The following is a 19591-nucleotide window of genomic DNA, read 5'->3' on the forward strand; positions in this document are numbered from 1 at the left end:
TCTCTGCTCGCCCTTTAATATCTTCTTGCTGCTCTTCACTCCGCAGCGCTCCACTCCCCCTACTCCAAACCCCCCGTCTCTCCTCCCTGCTCCTCCCCCCTCTATTGCCCATATAGCCTCTTGTTACAGCAGCCCTTTTGCCCACTTCAGCAATTGTTTCTTGCTGTGGTTGTTCCACCTGATAACGGACGCTTGTGTTACGCCCAAAACGTCCTGATTTAATTTATTTTATACCTACGTGACTTTACCGAAAGAACCAAAAGAGTAAAGCATCTCTGGCTTTTTCCCATTTTGGTGAAATGCCCTGGCATCCAATGTCTGATGCTACTCCAGGTCTTGCCGTTGACTTTCAATATTCCTCTTGGATCTATTTTGCTCTTTTTTATACTCATGTCCTCCGTTTACCCGACAGCGCAATCGGGATACAATTGTGAAAAGGCATGAATAAATATATGAAAAAGACAACTTCCACACGCGCCAGGCCAGGACACGTTGGCAGGACTGTGTCGCTTGGCTGGCCTGGGAACCCTGGAAATTCCCCAGGAAGAGCTAGAGTATGTTGCCAGGGAAAGGGATGTCTGGACCACCCTACTCGACAAGCTGCCGCCGCGACACTCACTAGGACAAGCGGACTGAGAAACGAACACTTGCACAACACATAGAACATAATACAAGCTGCTTTTAACGTCATGATTTTGCATGAGTAACTTGCACCAGATTTGTTTGTAGAGGCACTAACATTAGTTTTAATATTTTATTTTGGTAATGATGCACCAGATATATTTTATAGCGATTGTCACCTGAAATTGTTGCTGCTCAATTTTCTATTGCAAACGTGTCTGATCGATTCCGCCCTAGTGGGTAACTGGGCATCGCTGAAAAAGCTTCATATCTCATCGGAATCCTCCAGGATAAATATTCTGATTCTGAATCCGATCAGATAAAATGCGCATACGTCAAGGTTTTGTGCAATGAAGACGTATTCAACTTTTTTTGACATCTCTTATATGTATCTAAAGCGATTGGTGAACTGTTAAATCGATAGTCAAAGCTGGAATTTTGCCAAATCAAGTGCAAAACCAAAATGTGTTTTTTGTTGACCGGGCTGAGACCATAAACTCGCAGTCCTTGAGAAGCCGCATTTATTATGTTTGGATGGTTGAAGCCTAGACTCGAAGCCAATATTTCAGCTGTGCCAGCTCGGCACTGATTTGAGATACCCAGCCCTTTCCAGCAAAGTTATGTTCAAACTGTGTTAATTAACTAAACACAACTCTGTTGTCACACTACCAACTGTCATACCAAGTTGCTACAGTTGTTCACAGTAAATGTCTTGCCAGTGACCTGCCCTAACATTGCTCGAGTTTTCAGTTTTAAGAAATGAAATGCATTGTTTCTGGATTCTGTTGCTCTTCCATATTATTGTAATGCGGGCGTAAACGACCTCCCGGAAGTGACGTCATGGGGGGAGGAGTTACGTCACGTGGGGGAGAGGGTAAGGGTCTATAAGGGGGGTAACCGGAAGCGGTCGGGAGTGATCGGGGACTGGGAAAGTGAGAGGCCACGCAGGGCGAAGGGTGAGAGAGAGTGGCGAGGTCGCCACACACCCGAGCCACGAGGATCGGCACCGTCGGCCAACGGTGACCGACCCCGGGGCCGGAGGAGCAGCGAGGAGGCTGCAGAGAGCAGCGGGTCTGCAAGGGAGGAGTCGGGCAGCAGGGGTCTGCACGACGTGACAGCGGCGGGGCTGCTAGGAGGGAGTTTGGGCTACGTGAGCGACAGCAGCCTGGGGCTGCAGAGTGGAGAGTATATAGGGGAGTACCGTGAGGGAAAAGAGATCGAACCCAAATAAAGGACACAGGACAGAGAGAAGCACCCGAGTCTTTTATTACACTGGTGTCAGAAGTGGAACGGTATGGCTAAACAGCTGAGAAAAAAGAATATTCCGTCTCCGGCATCGGCTTCATCTTCCGACGACGATGACCTTCCTCCTGCGGTGGACCCGACTCCGGCAGAGGAGGAGATCCGTGCTGGGACGAGTGCGGGTCTAGGGGTCCAAGATGTCGCCACATCGGCGGACTAGTCTGCACCAAAGGACGCGGATTTGAGATGGAGTCAGATGGCGGAGCAACTTGAAACTCTCAAGAACGTGCTTGCACAGTTGTGTGCGCTCGTTACGCTGAGGACGGCGTCGGAAGGCGATGTTGGTGGTCCGCAGGAGCCCGGATTGTCTTCAATGTCGACGCCATCAGCCACGCGGCAGGAAGACGCCATCTTGGGCGTGGCGCACGACGAAAGGCGGGAAGCCGCCATTTTGGGCCCTCCGCGACGGAAGGCCGCCATCTTGTCGACACCACGCTGCGACGCCATGTTGAACATGCCACCGGAAGAGTCAGCGGCTGGAGGGAACGCGCCAAGGCGTCGCAGTCGTCACCTAACGACTGTCAAGGAATTCTCCATCGGGGGCGATTGGAGTGCGTTCGCCTGCAGATTTTTGGCAGCGGTGTGCTCGGCGAGGTGGACCGACGCCGAGGCATTAGAAGTTCTTCCGACTCTCCTTGATGATGAGTCCGTTAGATTCTTTCGCTCTATAAAAGCCGCGAAGAAGAAAACGTTGCGTGGTGTGTTCGACGAAATGGCAGACGCTTACGAGCCGCCGGATGATGCTCATCGCCGGTTTGTGCAACGACAACGCGCACCCGAGGAGTCTCCGGTGGCGTATAGGGGCGCGGTACTGGAGCTGGCAATGGCCGCATACCCGGAGATGGAGCCTGACCTGTTGGAACCTCTCATCCTGGGGAAGATGTTGGAGTTGTCCCGGGATCTCGGCATTCCCATGCCGGTGTGCGGTCACGAGAAGCTCACATCCCGGGCTGCGGCTAAGTGTCTGGACGCCCAGTTCAACCTGCGCCGGTGGAAGCAGGTTACGGCGTGGACGGGTGGGCCCATCGTCGAAGGGGGAGCCGTGGGTTGGAACCCCAAGAAAGCTGTTTATGTGCCGGACGACAGGAGCCCGCAGGAGCTGTCGGCTGCCGCTGCTCCGTGGCCAGGGCCGCGGGCTGCGCCGCCGCACGGCCGCGTCGGGACGGGGCGCCCGCAGCAAGGCGCAACAACATCAACTGCTTCCGCTGCGGGCGTAAGGGCCATTATGCCAGGGACTGCTGGGCCCGCGTCCCGGGTCCGCCCCAGCAGGAGGCCTCGACAGCGGCCGCTCCAAGGAAGGATTCGCCAGCACAGGCAAGTCGGTGCGCACCAGACACCCGGCAAGGCTTGACACCTCACTCATCACCGTTGTCATGTGATCCGGGTGTTTTTAATAACGGGAGACCATTGACTGTGCCTTGTCGTTCGGTAACGCAGTGGCGTAAGTTGGCTCGGCGGGTCGTCGCGGCCGCTACCGGTTCGTCCACCGTACCTGGGTCGATACAAGGGGTGGATGTACGGATTTTGGTAGATTCCGGAGCGTCCGCGACCATTATTTCGGATGTAATATTCCATCTCTTGAACATCCCACCAGAGGCCGTGAGTCCGGCTTACGCTTCCTGCGTCGCCGCGAACGGGGGTAGCATGGGCATTGTGGGCCAGGTGTACGCTACAATTGCTATCGGGGGAGTGTCGGCCTCGGGAATTGTGTTAATTTCGAGGTCTCTTGCAGTTCCTTGTTTATTAGGGACCGATTTTCTGGCCAAAATGCCCATTCTAATTAGAATTAATGAGAACTGCATTCAATTACCGGAAGGCCGTAAAATTGCCTTTTTACCGTCGCCCTGGGGGCAACCTGCTCCTGTCGCCCAGGTGCAGGCGTTGTCCGAAGTGTCTGTTGATATTCCACCTGGCTCACAGATTCTCATTCCTTTGCGTTATCGGAAGCCTGTACCTGGTCGTCAAGGAGCGATTGGGGTTTTGTTGTCACCGTCCGCCACCATCACGGGTGGATCGGCGCTGGTTGGGGCACAAACTATTGTTAGGCCAGACCAGCAGCCGTTTTTGCAGGTGCTTAACGCGAGTGCCGAAAGCGTGTGTGTGCCGGCGGGTACCGTTGTGGCACATGCCACTACTGCGTTTACAGCTCATGATGATCTGTCCGGCCGGGGGGTTGTTGGAGGTGTTTCGGGGCCCGGAGCTGTGGATGACCGCTGGATTGCTGAATTGTGTGGGGAGAATTCAGCTCTTTCCGGGGAACAGCGTTGTGCGATTGGTAAATTGTTATCGAGCTATTCTGATGTGTTTAGTTCCGATGATTTGGATTTAGGACGCACCTCGTTGCTTTACCATCATATTGACACAGGGGACGCTGCCCCTATTCGGTTGAACTCGCATTGGATGAGTCCGGTTGAGCGAGAGCATGTTCGAGGGGCAGTGGATGACATGTTGGCTGCGGACATAATATCTCCGTCTAACAGCCCATGGGGCGCACCTGTTGTTTTGGTCAAGAAAAAAGATGGCAAATTGCGATTTTGTGTAGACTTTCGTAAATTAAATAAGGTGTCAGTGGCAGATGCGTATCCCCTGCCGCGTATGGACGACTCTCTCGATGCCTTGTCGGGGGCGAAGTTCTTTTCAACGCTAGATCTCTCTTCGGGCTTCTGGCAGCTTCCCCTCGACGAGTCCTCGCGAGAAAAGACTGCTTTCCGTACGCCGCAGGGGTTATTTCAATTTAACTGTCTTCCGATGGGGCTGAATGCGGCCCCTGCCACTTTTCAGAGGTTGATGGAGTTGGTATTAACGGGGTTGCAGTGGGAGACATGTCTTATATATTTGGACGATATTATCGTTTTCAGCCACACATTTGACGAGCATTTATCGCGGTTGGAGGCCGTGTTCACCAGGATGCGTTCTGCTAATTTGAAATTTAAGCCCAAGAAATGTCACCTGCTGCAACACTCCGTGCGTTATTTGGGGCACATCGTCAGTGCGGACGGGGTGGCCACAGATCCGGACAAAACTGTGTGCGTCCGTGACTGGCCAACCCCTGCCACGGTGGGGGATGTGCGTCGGTTTTTGGGGTTCGCCTCATATTATCGGAGGTTTGTTCCAAATTTTGCTATGATCGCGAGGCCTTTGCATCTCCTGACGGGTAAAGGACACAAATTTGCTTGGGGACCGCCAGAGGAGGCGGCGTTTCGAGGCCTACGCGATCTATTGGCTACGGCACCGACGTTGGATTATCCAGATTTTGTGCATCCCTTCATTCTGGATACGGACGCGAGTGACACGGGTATTGGGGCGGTGTTATCTCAGTCCAAAGGTGGTGTAGAACGCGTGGTCGCGTATGGTAGCCGGGTTTTGTCTCCCGCTGAAACTCGCTACTGTGTCACTCGCAGGGAACTTTTGGCTATTGTTTTTTTTCTCCGCCAATTTCGACCGTATCTGTATGGTCATTCGTTTATTGTTCGCACGGATCATGCGGCCTTGCAGTATGCTCTTAAAGTAGACCAACCATCCGGCCAGCTGGCGCGATGGTTGGACACGCTGCAAGAATTTTCCTTCCAAATTCACCATCGGAAGGGAGTGCGTCACGCTAATGCGGACGCACTTTCCAGGCTGCCGCAGCGATCCCCTTGCTCATGTGCGTCGGGGACGCATAGGTGTGGCCCGATTCAGCACCCCCCTCCGCCTGTCGCGCTGGCAGTCGAAGTGCCGGAGGCTCCACTTGAGCCGGGGCCGGCTGATGCGGGGTCGGCTGATGGGGGACCGGCTGATGGCATTCTACATCTCCCGAGGTCTGTGTGGATTCGGGAACAGATGTTGGATGATTCCTTGGTAACGTTACGTAAGCGGCCTGTCAAGGGGAGTGGGCGACTCTGTGCGGGCGGCGTGCCGGAAACCGCTCTCCGTTATGGCTTGCTGATGTGGAGGGAAGGGATGCAGGAACGCTGGCGTCTGGTTGTACCGGCATCGAATTGATTAGGACTCTGCATTGTGACACGCTTTTACATCTGGGGGTGCAGAAGACGCTATTGACGCTGCAGCGAGACTACTATTGGCACGGCATGACGACGGATGTCGTCGGGCACGTTCGCGCGTGTCCCGATTGTGCCCGCCGTAAGCCGCCTAAACATCCATATATGCCGCCGATACAATCCATCCAGGTGTCTCGAGTTAATGAGTTGGTGGCGTTAGATATTTTGGGACCCTTTCCGCCATCCGCTAGGGGAAATAAATATTTGCTGGTAGGGGTGGAGTACCTCTCCCGCTGGCCGGTGGCCTGGCCTTTGCCTGACCAGTCAGCGGCGTCTATCACGGACGCCTTTCTTTTTGGGTATGTTATGGACATACCCAAAAAGAAAGGCGTCCGGAATTTTTCCTCCAAATTGTTGGGGGAGGTGTGTGCGGCGCTGGGTACAAAAAAAATACGGACATCTCCCTACCACCCACAAACGGATGGTATGGTGGAACGGCTTAATCGGACCCTGTCCGCCATGTTGTGCCATACGGTTAGTGAAAAACAATCGGATTGGGATTTGCATATCCCTGGGGTGCTTTCAGCGTACCGATGACGCCGCATGCGGCTACAGGATATTCGCCGTTTTTTCTAATGTACGGTCATGAAAACGTACCGCCGATTAATGAACAGTTGGGAACCGAGGCGAGGGGACCTGTCAAGCCTCTTCCTGATTACATTCAGGACACCGTTCGCCGAGTCACTGAGGCGCGGGTGGAGGCTCGCATGGCTACGGCCAAAGCCCAGGCTCGGAACGAGCGGTGTGCGCGACGTTCAAAAGGGGAATGCCCTTGGAAAACGGGGGACCTGGCCTGGCTCCATTGTCCACAGGTGCGGCCAGGTACCTCTCCTAAATTACATAAGCCATGGCAAGGGCCGGTTCGCCTCATCGAGGTTCCCAACCCACAGTCGGCGCGTGTTCGGTTTGGTTCTCGGCGTTGGTTCGTCCATACATCTCGGTTGAAACCATACGTGGCCCCTCGACCGGATGCGTCATCTCCTGAGGTTGCCTTGCCGGGGTCTGTTGCTGCCGACTCGCCCTTGCCTGTGCCTGCTGACTTTGCTAGAGCGCCTGTCGTGCCTTTTACAGACGAGCCGGCCGTGACGCGGCAGGGGAAAGCAGACCCAGCTCAGGGTGCGCCTACCACGGCTGAAAAAACCTTTGAGGCCCGCAGCCCTTCCTACCCCGCCGCGGACACGATCGCGGGACGCCTCTGATGCTGCGCCTTCGAAAATAGGGGACCGGGACGTTGCCAGGCCTCCAATAGCGACAGACGAACTTCAGCCTGTCGCTCTTAAAACCCTGCCACGTTCCCGCTCGGCGGGAGGGCAACCGACCGTCCGGGACGGCCCGGCGACCCGCACCCGCTCGAAATCCCTCACATTTCGTTAATTATTGTGTTGTGTTCTTGTTCTTTCCGTATATTATCGTGTGTTCTGTGTCCTTTTTCGTATTCGGTCGTGTTCGCTCGCATTGCTTATTGGAGTTGTGTTCAGCCGAGGTCGGCTGGATTTTCTCTTCGGGGGAGGGTGGTGTAATGCGGGCGTAAACGACCTCCCGGAATTGACGTCATGGGGGGAGGAGTTACGTCACGTGGGGGAGAGGGTAAGGGTCTATAAGGGGGGTAACCGGAAGCGGTCGGGAGTGATCGGGGACTGGGAAAGTGAGAGGCCACGCAGGGCGAAGGGTGAGAGAGAGTGGCGAGGTCGCCACACACCCGAGCCACGAGGATCGGCACCGTCTGCCAACGGTGACCGACCCCGGGGCCGGAGGAGCAGCGAGGAGGCTGCAGAGAGCAGCGGGTCTGCAAGGGAGGAGTCGGGCAGCAGGGGTCTGCACGACGTGACAGCGGCGGGGCTGCTAGGAGGGAGTTTGGGCTACGTGAGCGACAGCAGCCTGGGGCTGCAGAGTGGAGAGTATATAGGGGAGTACCGTGAAGGAAAAGAGATCAAACCCAAATAAAGGACACAGGACAGAGAGAAGCGTCCGAGTCTTTTATTACATTATTTCACTAATTGAAAGGAGAAAGCCCAGAAGGATGTTGGGAATATATAGCAAAGGAAGCAGAATGATGAAGTTAAGACCCATAGCAGAGGTCATTGATATCCTCAAAGGCTAAACTTAGATGGTTTGGAGATGTGTTGAGATCAGGAAGATGCAATTAAGGGCTATGAAGATGAAAACTGATCCAACGTTTAATATAATTTCAATGATGTACTAGCTTTACTAACCGGCTTCGCCCAGGGCTTGGATTAACCACGCCTGGTCGCCTTTGTCTCCCCAGTGGCGATGTTCACACCACACCAGTTAATTGTTCGAGGCTGAGTCTACCTAGGGGAGACCCAGGACCGGATCAAATAATCGTCACCGATGGTGGCCGTGAGCGGGAATCGAACTCGGGTCGCCGGGTTCGTAGCGCAGCGCGCTAACCACTACACTACACTGGGTTACGCTTCTGCATGCGCGGGTCACATGACAGATTTGACGTCACAGCTCACTTGCCTTGCAAAAAATATACGTATGCATTATTGAGCTCCCCCACCCAAAAAAACCAAAAGTAAATTTTTATAATTGTTGCATGGTGTACAGTCTGGAAAGTACCCACATGGCAAATTTCCAGTTTGTTGCATGTCGGGAAGTACGCTAAACATTTTGAATAGACACATTCACAACTTTGCCTTTTATATATATGGAGATTACTTCATTGAAGATTAGTAATGTATTATCGCTAATGCCTGATGCCAACTGATTAAATGACTTTACTTTGACATGAGCGATGTAGCGATTAAACCCCCTTGTCACGACTGAATCGATTCTACTTTTTTCGCAGTCGTTAAAGTAGTGCCACTAGTGGCTGCAGGGTTCACATGATCCAATGCAACATGTAATAAGGGATAATCTATTCTCGCAGAATTAGATTAATCTACCATAAGCGTAATTATGTTTTAATCGATGCAGCTACAGGCTGTTCAAGACAAAACTTGTGCTGGCTCCCACATTGCATTATGGAAGCCATACAGCAGTGACACCACACGGATATGAAAATGCAATTAACGTCCATTTTCTCATTAACCTAATCTCGTGAATCGTACATTTGTGGAACGCCTCTGGACCATTGCTCCTTACTCTCGGGAAAGACATATCAAGATAAAGGCCGTGAGGTTTTTAAAGCTTTCCTGTCTAACATGGGGTCAAGATAACTATCATGAACCAAAATACAACTTTTAACGCAAAGTTGTGCTTCTGTGAGTAACTCGCCTTATTGAAAAGCAGTCACAATGATTAAATGTTGGCCAACACTTTGGAGACGCAAACCAGCACTCAATAAGATGAACATTGTTTTGAGGTTTCGGGAAAACAAAACATAAAAATGCATCGATTCTGAAAAACTTTACATTCGTTTGGCCTAGGAAGTATTTAATGAGCGATCATGATATTACATTTCAAGTCACATGGGTTGTCACATGAAGCATGACATGGTAATGACATCACACCTCCTGATATCACCTGGAGAGGAGGGGAAGTTGCAGTGCTCGCATGATGCATGTCATCACCTTGGCCAAAAATGTTGATACGCCGAGCACCCGATTGTTATTTTCAAGTTTTGAGCAATCTTTTATCAAAATGGCAATTTATTTCTGGGGTAAGCAACACAACTATAGTTTTACTTATATGAAGTTATCTATCGCGAGAGTTTTCGTAATCCCTATTACAGATAGTTGGACGGCACGAACGTATTAACGCTTGCCACCTTTTTTGCGACGCATTAACAAGGCAAAGCGGTTCAAAAGTGATGGGAATTGACAGTCGTAGTAATAATCATGTGAATATTGATGCTGCAGATTATGGGTGTTTGGCTAAAAAAGAAGCTCCGTCCAGTCTCCCTGGCCACGGCCCTCACACCGTGAGGACCTCGTCGATGAGCTCGTCTACGTGCTCCGTAGGGATGTCCTCGTGGATCTGCATGGAGAAGGCGATGGCGAGGGTGTATGGGTGCGGTGCCAGTGCGCTCCCCCGCGCAGCGGAGCGCAGGCGGCACAGGAAGCGGTCATAGAATCCTTTCCCCCTGCCGAGACGACGGCCGTCACGGGAGAACGCGAGGCCCGGGACGATCAGCAGGTCCAGCCCTCCTGTGTGACAACCACAACAACAACAACAACAAAGAGCGATAGCTGCAGCGACACCCAAGAGAGTAACAACTCAAGTTAAAGTGGTTTTCTGCTCGATTGAGCAGTGCTCGTCTACAGTTTACAACCCTTAGGCAGTGGTGGAAATTTCATGCTCCTATTCGCAGCCAATTTTGATTTCCCTGCGGAGCAGTAGTTATTTTATCAACCCCAGAGAGAAGATAGGCCAAGTCAATCCCCAACCTGGATTTGAACTCGCAACCTTCTGATTAGCAAGCTGCTCACCGTACTGCTGAGGCATCTGGCCAGTTAGTAACTACAACCACAATGACAATAATTTAAAAAAGCAACGACAACAATCATGGCGTACAGCTCCCCTGTTTGACAATAACAGCAACAATTACATAATCGACAGGGAAATTACTGCATGTACGGGGCACTTGCTTAAGTGTCTCAGCAACTCGGTGCCTTGCATCACACACCCCATCTCAACCATTCCATTGCCGTCTGTGGCAATCTAGAAACTCGAACTAAACCATTTTTTTTATCAGATAAGGCCCATTGAGCTGCATAGCTCCTTTTTAGAAGCGACCTGGCTATCACAAATTATAGCTCGACGAATTGGCTTATGTGGAAATGTGTCACAGCCAAATACTCTGAACACGTTTCTAAATGTGGAGGGGAAAACCGGAGGACTCGGAGAAAAATCAATCTGACCACGGGAAGAGACATGCAAACTCCAAATATACAGGGGTCAGGGTCGAACCCACAATCTCCTGTATACCAGGCAAGGTAGTTAAGATTTCACCACTGTGGCGCCCACTGTGGTGTCTAGTCAAGGGAACCCAGTGCCAGCTGCCCCTACGCAGCACTGGCTTTCAAATTGGCATTACCGTAATCTGCCAGTAGAGGACGATATTGCTACGTGGTTTTACCCAAACCAGTAATTTGTGAGTCAGTGCAAATTTAGCAATTTGAATCGTGCCACCAACAGGTGTGGCCAAAGCTCGTTGGGATAACATCAGTCGATGATGATGTCCACCGTGAGGCATATACCGTCAGCCAGAGCCAGGGGTATACTGTGCTGTGTTACCAGGTGAGGACATTTTTTCTATGTCGCTGAACCAAACGGTCCCGACGGAAAATTATGCCAAGAGTAAATTGATGGGTCTCGATGTGCGTCTATGCGAGCCTCTCTTAGAATTATAATTCTGGAGTAAATCTGCGGGTCTCTGTAAGTTCATAAGTCTCTGTCATGGCTTACTATGTCACATTTTCCAGGTAGCTGTAGACTGGCGCAGGTGACCTATAATAACCTCAGCCAGAGAAAAAGTAAGTATGGTGGAGATGGTGTGATGGGTGAAAGTAAGCCCTTCCCTCTGGCCTCACCGCCCTGGATTGCATCTTCCCGGGAATCATCGTCCATCGCGGGCTGCGGGATTCTCCACGGGGTCAGCGGAAGAGAAAGCACGTCCTCCATGGACGCCACTCGCAACAGCTCCATGTCCGGTGGCGGTGCTGCTGCTGCCGGCGATTTTGAGGAGTCTGCTAATGCAGGTGATCCAGCCAGGCCTGCGGGGGCCCCGTGGGCGTAACGGGGCACGAAGCAAGCCGTCCCGCGGAGAAACGCTGATTCCAGGATGGCCGAAGTGTCGGGCTCGTCCGACAGGCTCAGATAGATGCCGAAGCGACGTGCCGCCAGGAATCGTGGGTGAGAGATAACCTGAGGCGTTGCAATTGGCGGAGTTGCCACAATATTGTTTTGTCACGGTACAATGAGACAAATGTTCATGATAAGATTGTCGCGATATCTGGGCGGAATGATGGAACGGTGGTAACACTTGTGTCTCACAGCAACAAGGGCCTGGGTATTATTCTCGACTCGGGTACCTTTGTCCATGCAATTTGGTTTCCTCTGGGTTCTTCTGTTTCTTCCCACAGCTAAAACAACGCACAATGGATTTATAATATCTTGTTACGAGCAGCTATTGTCCACTACAGCAAATTATTTCTTGCTGTGGCTGTCCCACCTGATGACGGAGGCTTGTGTTGCTTCCGAAACGTCGTGATTTGATTTATTTTGATTGTTTATTTTTATAATTGATTTATTTTAATTTTATACCTACGTGACTTTACCGAAAGAACTAAAGAGAATGGATTTGGTATTTTCAAAAACATCGCACTGCTGAAAAATGACCTTCAAATCATTCGATTGTGATTATGCACAGCAGCAACATCGCCCCCCTACCGCAAAAACTTGGCAGGATCATTCCGAAAAGTCTCGTCTCAGTGAGGCTTTTCTCTATACGTAATAAGAAGACTCGATCCGCGGATTAAATAGAGTAATTGACTGAAAATTGTAATCAACTTTTTTTGCATGAGATTTACTCAGGCCGCTTGCTGCCTCCACATTCTGCCTTCGAAGACACGACTAGCGTAGCGTCACCAAGCCCCATCCAACGGCCTCGCCTTCCATACAGTCCCATGACCTCTTTGGGTTTATCCAACTAGTCCAAGAATGAAAGTGATCATTGGTATAGTAATCGGTTACTTAACCAATCGGATAGCTCAAATCGACCATGGTAAAAAAATAATTGCGTGCAGGCGTTTTACACATTCACAACAAACATGCATTACATTGAAGCTGCCAGGGGGCTCAGAGGTCAGAGTACTGAGCTGGCGGAACCACTGGGTCCTGGATTCCAATGCGGGTTTCACTACCTAACAGGGTTCTCAAAGGGTAGCTAGTTGATGGTTCCAGTCTCGTTACCAGTAACTTGCATACAGACTTACGAAGAGATATTTTTAGGTTTTCGGTAAAGTCACGAAGGTAAAAAATTAAAATTAATAAAAGTAAAATAAAAAATAAAATAAAAAATCACGACGTTTCGGAGGCAACACAAGCTTCCGTCTTCAGGTGGAACCGTCACAGCACGATAGCTGTATCAAGTAAATGAGAGATTACAAGAGATACTACCCCATATATATACTGGTTGAGGGGGGGGGATGGGCCAGGAACGGCCCACTTTTTTTATTATTATGGTAAGGTGCGGCTTGAGACTACGGCTAGTCTACATAACAAAGGACTGAGCCTTTATTATGGTAAGGTGCGGCTTGACAGTACGGCTAGTCTACATAACAAAGGACTGTGCCTGAGAGGGGGGGGGGGGGGTGCCAGAGTTGTTTAAAGTGCAACTGCTGCTAATGAGACCGAGCCTCTGCCATGTACATGGTAAAAGCACAAAAGCAGGTCAGGAAGAAACAGCCTCCTGCTATGTTGTTTGGTGGGTAAAACTTATAGCAGGAAACCAGTGTGAAAAAAGAAGCTAAACATGGTAAAACAAAACTGGCTGTCTATAAGTAACCTGTACAGTAACTCAAGAATAGTTTTCTGTCAAATAAGATGGTCCAAATATGTGTAGTTAAATCTTTTTGCATGGTTAATCACATCTTTCCAATGATTACTCAGTTTGTAACCATCATCACGTTGAAATTATGTCTGTGTTTGTATATTTGTATGGCTTTGTGTACAAACCTTTGATGGTAGCCAGGAGGTTTGCAGAGCACCGGGGTCTCGGAAAAGACAATTTCATGAGAGCCCACAGAGTTGTAGCAATGATCGGCAACGGCCGAAGAATCAGTTCTGCCGTGTTTCAGATCTGACTTGTGCTCGCGGACACGATCAGAGACATGACGTTTCGTTTCTCCAATGTAGCAATCACCACAACTGCAACTCAGTCAGGAACGACATCCTTCACAGATGGAATCAGATCACGGATTTTATGCACTGTACTGAATCGGACTTGGATCTTATGTTTGTTTAGAATTTTGGAGATCTTTTTGGTCACACCTGCTATGTATGGCAACGTGATAGTTTTGATCGAAGTTTCATGTGGCTGTTTCTGTATGGTGGGAGAAACAGCTTGGCGGATGGTGCGGTCAGAGTATCCGTTCATCCTGAGGGCCCGATGTACATGTCTTAATTCACTGGCCAGGTGGTGTTGGTCAGAAATGCCATGAGCTCTGTGGTATAGCGTTTTGATGAGAGAATTCTTTTGAGATGGGTGGTGATGGGAATCCGGTTTCAAGTAGGAATCTGTGTGGGTGGCTTTCCTGTAGACAGAATCTCCCAAGGATCCGTCAGGTCTCCTCTCAAACAGAATATCTAAGAATGGTAGTTTACCATCTTTCTCCAATTCCATGGTGAATCTGATGGATGGGTGTCTGGAATTGATGTGGTCCAAGAAGTGGTTCAATGCTGGGAGGCCATGTGGCCAAATGACGAAAGTGTCATCCACATACCTCTTCCACAGGGAAGGACGCAGGGTGGATGTCTGGATGGCCTCTGATTCAAACTTTTCCATGAACATGTTGGCTATCACTGGTGACAACGGGGAGCCCATAGGGGTACCCTCATTCTGTTTGTAGAAGGTGCCATTCCAGGTAAAATAAGTGTTGGTGAGGCAATGCCTAACCAGCGCAGGTATATCCGAATTCAATCCATGTTGGACCAAGTCCTCAATTATTGTTAGGGTGTCCGGTACTGGGACTTTGGTAAACAGAGATACTACATCAAAACTGACGAGGATGTCATCAGGAGATAGTACCATGTCCTTGACCATAGAGACTAATTGGGTTGAGTTGAGTACTGCCGAAGAGGTCTTGCCTGTGAAGGGAAGCAGAGTATCTGGTAGAAACCGGGCTAGTTTGTAGGTAGGAGAGTTGATCGTCGACACGATGGGTCATAGCGGGGTGCCTTCTTTATGGATCTTGGGAAGACCATAGAGTCTGGGAGGTCTTGCCGCCGATGGTTTTAGAGAGGGACGTTTTGGTTGGTTCAATTAGGGAAGTCGAACTCGTGAGGATTTTGTTGGTTTTTGTCGTTAGGCTATTAGTAGGATCGTTTTTAATTTTGGAGTAACTCCAATCATTAAGTAGGTCCAGGATGTCGTTCCTGACTTACAGTATCCTGGAGTCTACAAACTGAGTTGCAGTTGTGGTGATTGCTACATTGGAGAAACGAAACGTCATGTCTCTGATCGTGTCCGCGAGCACAAATCAGATCTGAAACACGGCAGAACTGATTCTTCGGCCGTTGCCGATCATTGCTACAACTCTGTGGGCTCTCATGAAATTGTCTTTTCTGAGACCAAGGTACTCTGCAAACCTCCTGGCTACCATCAAAGGTTTGTACACGAAGCCATACAAATATACAAACACAGACATAATTTCAACCGTGATGATGGTTACAAACTGAGTAATCATTGGAAAGATGTGATTAACCATGCAAAAAAGATTTAACTACACATATTTGGACCATCTTATTTGACAGACAACTATTCTTGAGTTACTGTACAGGTTACTGATAGACAGCCAGTTTTGTTTTACCATGTTTAGCTTCTTTTTTCACACACTGGTTTCCTGCTATAAGTTTTACCCACCAAACATAGCAGGAGGCTGTTTCTTCCTGACCTGCTTTTGTGCTTTTACCATGTACATGGCAGAGGCTCGGTCTCATTAGCAGCAGTTGCACTTTGAACAACTCTGGCACCCCCCCCCCCTCTCAGGCTCATTCCTTTATGTAGACTAGCCGTAGTGTCAAGCCGCACCTTACCATAATAAAGGCTCAGTCCTTTGTTATGTAGACTAGCCGTAGTCTCAAGCCGCACCTTACCATAATAATAAAAAGTGGGCCGTTCCTGGCCCATCCCCCCCCCCAACCAGTATATATATGGGGTAGTATCTCTTGTATAATCTCATTTACTTGATACAGCTATCGTGCTGACGGTTCCACCTGAAGACGGAAGCTTGTGTTGCCTCCGAAACGTCGTGATTTTTATTTTATTTTACTTTTATTAATTTTATTTTTACCTACGTGACTTTACCGAAAACCTAAGAATATGAATACTTGCAGTCACGAAAGCTTCAAATCTAGAATTACGAAGAGATCCATAGACTTAAACAGTGACCAATGAAGTGGTATAGAAATGTATATACTCGCAGAGTCCCACAGAACTGGGCATGTAACCTCAAGAAACTCCAACAGCAGCCAATATCCCTCATGTCCTGCACCTCCAAGCTGATGGAACGTGCCCCCCACGTCTTACCAGACAGTCTCCCATTATCGACCCCCAACTGCCGGATTTCAAACCGGCTGTAGCTGCTGCCGACGGATCGTTGCCTTCCACACCCTCACTGGAACTGGTTTCCAGTGTCATCAGAAAACTGGCATAGCAACGATTGACCCCGCTGCTGCCCGTGACAACTGCTTGGCATCGAGGCCTGCTATCGAAGTTGGTCCAAGTGGGGGGGGGGGGGGGGGGGGGCATGCCCCCCCAATGATCGATCGAAATCCCTAATTTCGATCAGACCCCGCTGCCGCACGACCCGTCCCAGACATGACCCTGTCCGCGTTGCACCGACGGCGTCGACCGGGACAGCCAACTACTGTCTGGCCACACAATGATCAGGTGAATGCGGCAGCGACAAGGGCGATGACGACAGCGACAGTGACGAGTCCAATCCCAGAACCGGCAGCCCAGAGCTCTTGCTCTCCACTGCTTATATTACCTTAGCCATGCCTCCCTTCTCGAACCCTCCAGAGGATTCCAGGGGCTTCCACACGAGGTCTATCATGTCCCTTGCCCCAGTTCCTCCGCCCTGCCAGCATACCTGCGTATATGCTCAGCGGCGTGTGCCCTAAGTGCCCACCTGCAGTTGTTGCTGCTGTCCAACAGTTAGCTTTATGCCAATGCACATAGATGACCTGCCATGTACAGCATTTCAAAAGTTCATATACAGTATGCAGATGGCGTAGCACTTGCTGCACAGGACATACACATCAAGCACATTGAGAATACCCTTTAACAGCCGATGGTCACTGCAATTGAGATGTATTGCTATCGCTGGAGACTTCGACCGAATGCTCCCATAACCACTTTCCACTTCAACAGATCCCCCTTATTAACCGAATCTGCAAAAACGCTGCTGAACGGAGTGGTACATCGTGAACGTCCATGATAAATACCTTCATTCGAGACCCACACATCACCGCACCTCCTAGCTTTGCCATTCCTTCTAGAAAACCCTGGTGGAGTAACCTTCAAACATTAACAGGCCAATGCGCACATCTCCTTCATGAACGGGAGATTAAAGATGAGCGACAACGGTGCGATTGTGGCCAGGCAATCCAAACTGAACCGCACAGGAAGCCATTGCGTAGTTCTGCACTGCTTCGATGGAGGCGTAAGCGACAATGACCACGCGGACTCTCTCCTGAAGCCCTCTCCGAGCCACCGGAGCCTCCCGCATCGGCACTCGGCTTCCTCAAGAACGCGCAGCGGCCATCAATCACCTCGTTTCCTGCGTTTACATCGCAACGCTTCCCTGAAAGATATCCCGAAGCAAAGATTTGCGCCGGATACAACCGCATTTGCAAATGTGATTTGTAACTTTGATCCTTACCCGTGCAGTATCGATAGTTACATTTCATGTGCAATTTAATTGAAAGACTTCTACCTACTGTGTTCTTGGTGTGGGACTATTGTTGTGTCTTGCCCAAGCTTGCTTTTAGTTGTGATATATACGCAGGAGTGTATGTATACTGTACTTATGCAATTTGTATTTATATTTGTTTTATTAGAGACTTCATTCTTTTCTCTACTTTGCACTCCTAGTGTTTTCCTAGAGTTTTTTGTTATAACTTACCGACCCGCCACGACTGGCCATCTGCGAAAAAGAGCTTTTTCGCTCATCGGATTCCTCCTCCAGTCTAAGTAAAAATTCTGATTGTGACCGTAGAGGCGAGCCGCCGAATTGGTCAGTGACCTCGCCTGGCTCACGACCCGCGCGGGTCCCCCCCCACCACACCCCGCCAGGCCCCGCGCACCCGCCTCGTGAGCTCGAGCTGCTGCCGTCCACGCTCCTCGGGCGCCATCGCCCCCAGCGCGGCCTTCACTTCGTTCCGCAGCGCGCGCTTCGCGGCTCGCACGGCCGATGCCATGGCGACTCCCGGTGGGTGCCGCGACTGCTCGGAGGGGGCAGAAACGGAGGCTGCGCGGAGATCCGCGCGCGAGTGGCGCGAGGAGGGCAGCGTCAAGAGACCCCTCAGGCCGGCCCCGCCTCCTACCGGACAGGCCTCGCCCCCCCACTCCCTCGCGTCGTTGCCATTGGCTGCCCGCTGCGCCCGTCTCGCACACGGCCCAATGCGCGTGCGTATCACCCCTTCCTGAGGGACCGCGGCCATTTACTCTTAAGTAACAAAACTCAATCGTTCATGACTTCCGGAACAGATGGATGATCTTTTAAGGCTACAGTACTGTTATTGGTGAATGTGTTTGTTATTTGCGCACCACTGCCAACACATCACTCCATAATTTACTATTGGGATTCAAACGTAATCATTGGCATATTAATAACAAAATAACAATGTCTCCTTTACATGTCCACGTCTCCACAAGTCCTGTGGAAACAGACCATCGCCACCCCCACCACGTCCCTGCTTGGAGTGCATGGTTTTAACAGCTTTGGTTCAGTACAAGTAGACTCTGGACAACACAGCGTCTCATTAGCAGCAGTGCGGCCCGCTTTAATAAATAATCCATGCTGCTGAATTGCCAAACGTAAGAGGCGAGGTCCCTCTCTGTAGGAATTAGGTTCTTAGTTCGGCACAAACGGATGGATGTAACAACACATTACGCTTTCCACGCGGAGTCCAATGAGAAACGTGGCTTTGCTCCGTGATCCTGACCCTGCTCGAGTACATCATTTCAGCAGCATTGATGATTGGAGTGGGCCTGGGCTGCTGCTGATGAGATGCTGTGTCGAATCCAGTCCCAGAGTTTTATTGTGCTGCACCAATGCTGCCGAAATAATGCACTCCCGCGGGGACTATGGACTGTGTAAACAATACTCGTATTTGTTATGTGGAGAGCGATATGGGGAGGGAAATTGTTTGCGTCTCTATTTTGGGCAAAGCATAGGTCTTGCACAACCAATTTAAGCTGGAGAATTCTATGAGAGGGTTACAACTGAAGATTATCTTATGCGCACTCAAGTCAAATAACGTTACTAACATTGTCTGGGTCTGCATCATCCTTAAGACAGTGGCAGGGTGGCACGGGTTTAACACTTGCACCTCATAGAAAGCATCGCCTTGGTTCAATGCCAGGCTGTGTGGAGTTCGTAAGTTCTCCCCCTGTTGTTCTACATGGGTTTCCTCCCATTTCTGGCATTGGCCAAAATGTCCCAAGTTAAACGTCCAAAATTACCTGCAAATGACCTCAAGTGGGTGGCACAGCAAGACCACCCTCAAATACAAAAACTTGGCAGGACCCTCCTTAAAAAAAATTAGACTTTTCATGATAAACAAGCAGTGGTAATATTAACAGTTGTTAATGTTGTCTTGATGTAGTGTGGTTATCGGTCGAATGGCACTAGCGCTTGTAAATTCGGTGGGTAGTCACAGTTATCATGCTTGATGATTTTTGCCTATTGATCTGCAGAATACCTCAAAATAAA

At 50.2% G+C, this 19591-nt stretch overlaps 1 protein-coding gene across 1 annotated transcript; it reads right to left on the reverse strand.

Annotated features, from left to right (window-relative positions):
* Positions 1 to 9341: 9341 nt before the first annotated feature.
* MTHFS (methenyltetrahydrofolate synthetase) lies at positions 9342 to 19538 on the reverse strand. Its single transcript, XM_078602716.1, has 3 exons — positions 17961 to 19538; positions 11462 to 11795; positions 9342 to 10075 (listed from the first exon to the last, which is right to left on the reverse strand). Exons 1-3 carry the CDS (start codon positions 18315 to 18317, stop codon positions 9843 to 9845), a joined length of 924 nt encoding a protein of 307 aa, XP_078458842.1. The 5' UTR covers positions 18318 to 19538; the 3' UTR covers positions 9342 to 9842.
* Positions 19539 to 19591: the final 53 nt, after the last annotated feature.

Source organism: Lampetra planeri, chromosome 19 (genome assembly GCF_965212315.1).
Source record: "Lampetra planeri chromosome 19, kcLamPlan1.2.h2, whole genome shotgun sequence".
In the NCBI taxonomy this organism is placed as follows: domain Eukaryota; kingdom Metazoa; phylum Chordata; class Hyperoartia; order Petromyzontiformes; family Petromyzontidae; genus Lampetra; species Lampetra planeri.

Excerpts from the sequence above, each read along its gene's own strand:
- MTHFS (XM_078602716.1), bottom strand. The coding sequence starts at position 18,317 with ATGGCCGCGGTCCCTCAGGAAGGGGTGATACGCACGCGCATTGGGCCG. Across the intron at positions 11,796-17,960 it reads AGCTCGAGCTCACGAGGCGG|GTTATCTCTCACCCACGATT; the intron begins GTGCGCGGGGCC and ends GCAACGCCTCAG. Across the intron at positions 10,076-11,461 it reads GGAAGATGCAATCCAGGGCG|GAGGGCTGGACCTGCTGATC; the intron begins GTGAGGCCAGAG and ends GTTGTCACACAG.